Source organism: Amphimedon queenslandica, unplaced genomic scaffold (assembly GCF_000090795.2).
Source record: "Amphimedon queenslandica unplaced genomic scaffold, v1.1 AMPQUscaffold_10378, whole genome shotgun sequence".
Lineage (NCBI taxonomy): Eukaryota > Metazoa > Porifera > Demospongiae > Haplosclerida > Niphatidae > Amphimedon > Amphimedon queenslandica.
In genome coordinates, this window is record NW_003549352.1 from 4,955 (window position 1) to 6,774 (window position 1,820).

Sequence of the window (1,820 nt, forward strand, 5' to 3'; positions counted from 1 at the left end):
TACCTGTACTATAGCCCATGGTTTTTTCAAAAAATGGCTTCGAAATCACCCCAAATTTTATTACATTTTTCGATACATATTGATGTCCTTATGCTGTGTAGCAAGTTTGAGGCGATTCCAACTTCAATTTTTCAAATTACGGCCATTTTAAGAAAACATCAAAATTCTAAAAAATACCCAAGGCTATAGCCTATGGTTTTTTCAAAAAATGGCTCCGAAATCACCCCAAATTTTTATTACATTTTCTGATACATATTGATATCCTTAAGCTGTGTAGAAAGTTTGAGTCAATTCTGATTAGAAATTTTCAAGTTATGGCCATTTTAAAATATTCTAAAAACTAGATTTACTGATACTTGTAACATTAATACAACAAATGAAGGAATGCCTTGAGTGACCTAATGCATCTCATTACAGGCTCTTGTCAATACAGTCATTGATGCTACTAAAGCTTATCGCTCAAACGTTGCCTCAACAATGCAAGGAGCAGGAGCTAAGCTAACATTACCAGTGTCACTGAGACTACTACCTTTATTCATACTGAGCTTATTGAAGAATGTAAGTCATGAACAACATGTCTGTATTATGACATTTTAACCTCTCTCTCTCCCTCCCCCCTCTCTCTCCCCCTCTCCCTCCTCTCTCTCTCTCCCTCCCCCTCTCTCTCCCCCTCTCAAGATTGCCTTCACTCTTAGCAATAGACAGAATACCGACTGTAGGTCGGCCACCATTAGTACTATACTGACATTACCTCTGGACTGGCTAATCTCATTCTTCTATCCTAAACTATATGCACTTCACACACTATCAGATAAGGTTACCTGTATAGTAATCATTGCATGGAACAGTGTACATTCTGTATAATAGTATAATTATTTAATAATAATGATATTAATTATTTATTTGTTAACAGGATACAGTGGATTCTGATGGGGAGGAGCTCTTAGCTCCGCCCATTTTACAACTCTCGGCTGAAAAACTAACACGATATGGAGTGTTCTTAATGGACTATGGAACAGTATGAGCACTTGAAAAATAAAATGAATTATTTTAATAATTTTTTTTCATATTTTAGGGTATTTATATTTGGGTCAGTAAAGAAGCACCTGCTGATGTTATTAATAATATTTTTGGAGTTCCTCATTTTGGGGCAATACCTGAATCAATGGTAAGGACTCTCATGAATATGAATGAGGTTTCTAAGAATAGTATCGTGTGTTTATTAATAGTCACAACAATGACATCATTGTTATTTTTAGACCTCCCTCCCTTTGCTTGAGAATAATTTGAATCGATTAACCAATTCGCTAATTTGTCAGTTACGGTTGTCACGGCAACACTTTATGCCGTTACTCGTCATTCGGTAAGAAAAAATATTTTTAAAATTATAATTTTTACAAATTAAAAAAATTTTAGTGAGGATGGCCCCCATCGTTTGCTATTTATTAATTACCTGATTGATGATAAAACTGAAGACGGCACTTCTTATTATGAATTTCTGTCTCACATCTCTCGGCAGTTAACAAAATAATAAACTGTCCATTAGCAGAAGGCAGGGCTCGTTGTGTGTTAATTAATTAATTTATTATTATTATTAATTATTATTGCAATTAATGAGATTTCTCTATACTTGATTGCTAATGGTTTGCGGCTAATTCTAATGTCCTCGTGTGGATTTATACAAAAATGAATGTATAAAAGTAGTTTATATTTTCAGTACAACACTGAGCAAAAAAAGTAGAAGATTTCAGTGATTCATTCTTTAATTTTGTGAGCAATTGTCTCATCCCTTGGCTTCTTGAGGAAACCGATGATGTCAG

General features: G+C 34.2%; 1 protein-coding gene across 1 annotated transcript; it reads left to right on the top strand.

Annotated features, from left to right (window-relative positions):
• Nucleotides 1–354: 354 nt before the first annotated feature.
• LOC109590189 (protein transport protein Sec24A-like) lies at nt 355–1,641 on the top strand. The gene is made up of 6 exons (XM_020006108.1): nt 355–558; nt 679–816; nt 914–1,018; nt 1,076–1,168; nt 1,260–1,363; nt 1,417–1,641. Exons 1-6 carry the CDS (start codon nt 478–480, stop codon nt 1,529–1,531), a joined length of 636 nt encoding a protein of 211 aa, XP_019861667.1. The 5' UTR covers nt 355–477; the 3' UTR covers nt 1,532–1,641.
• The last annotated feature ends 179 nt before the right edge of the window (nt 1,642–1,820 follow it).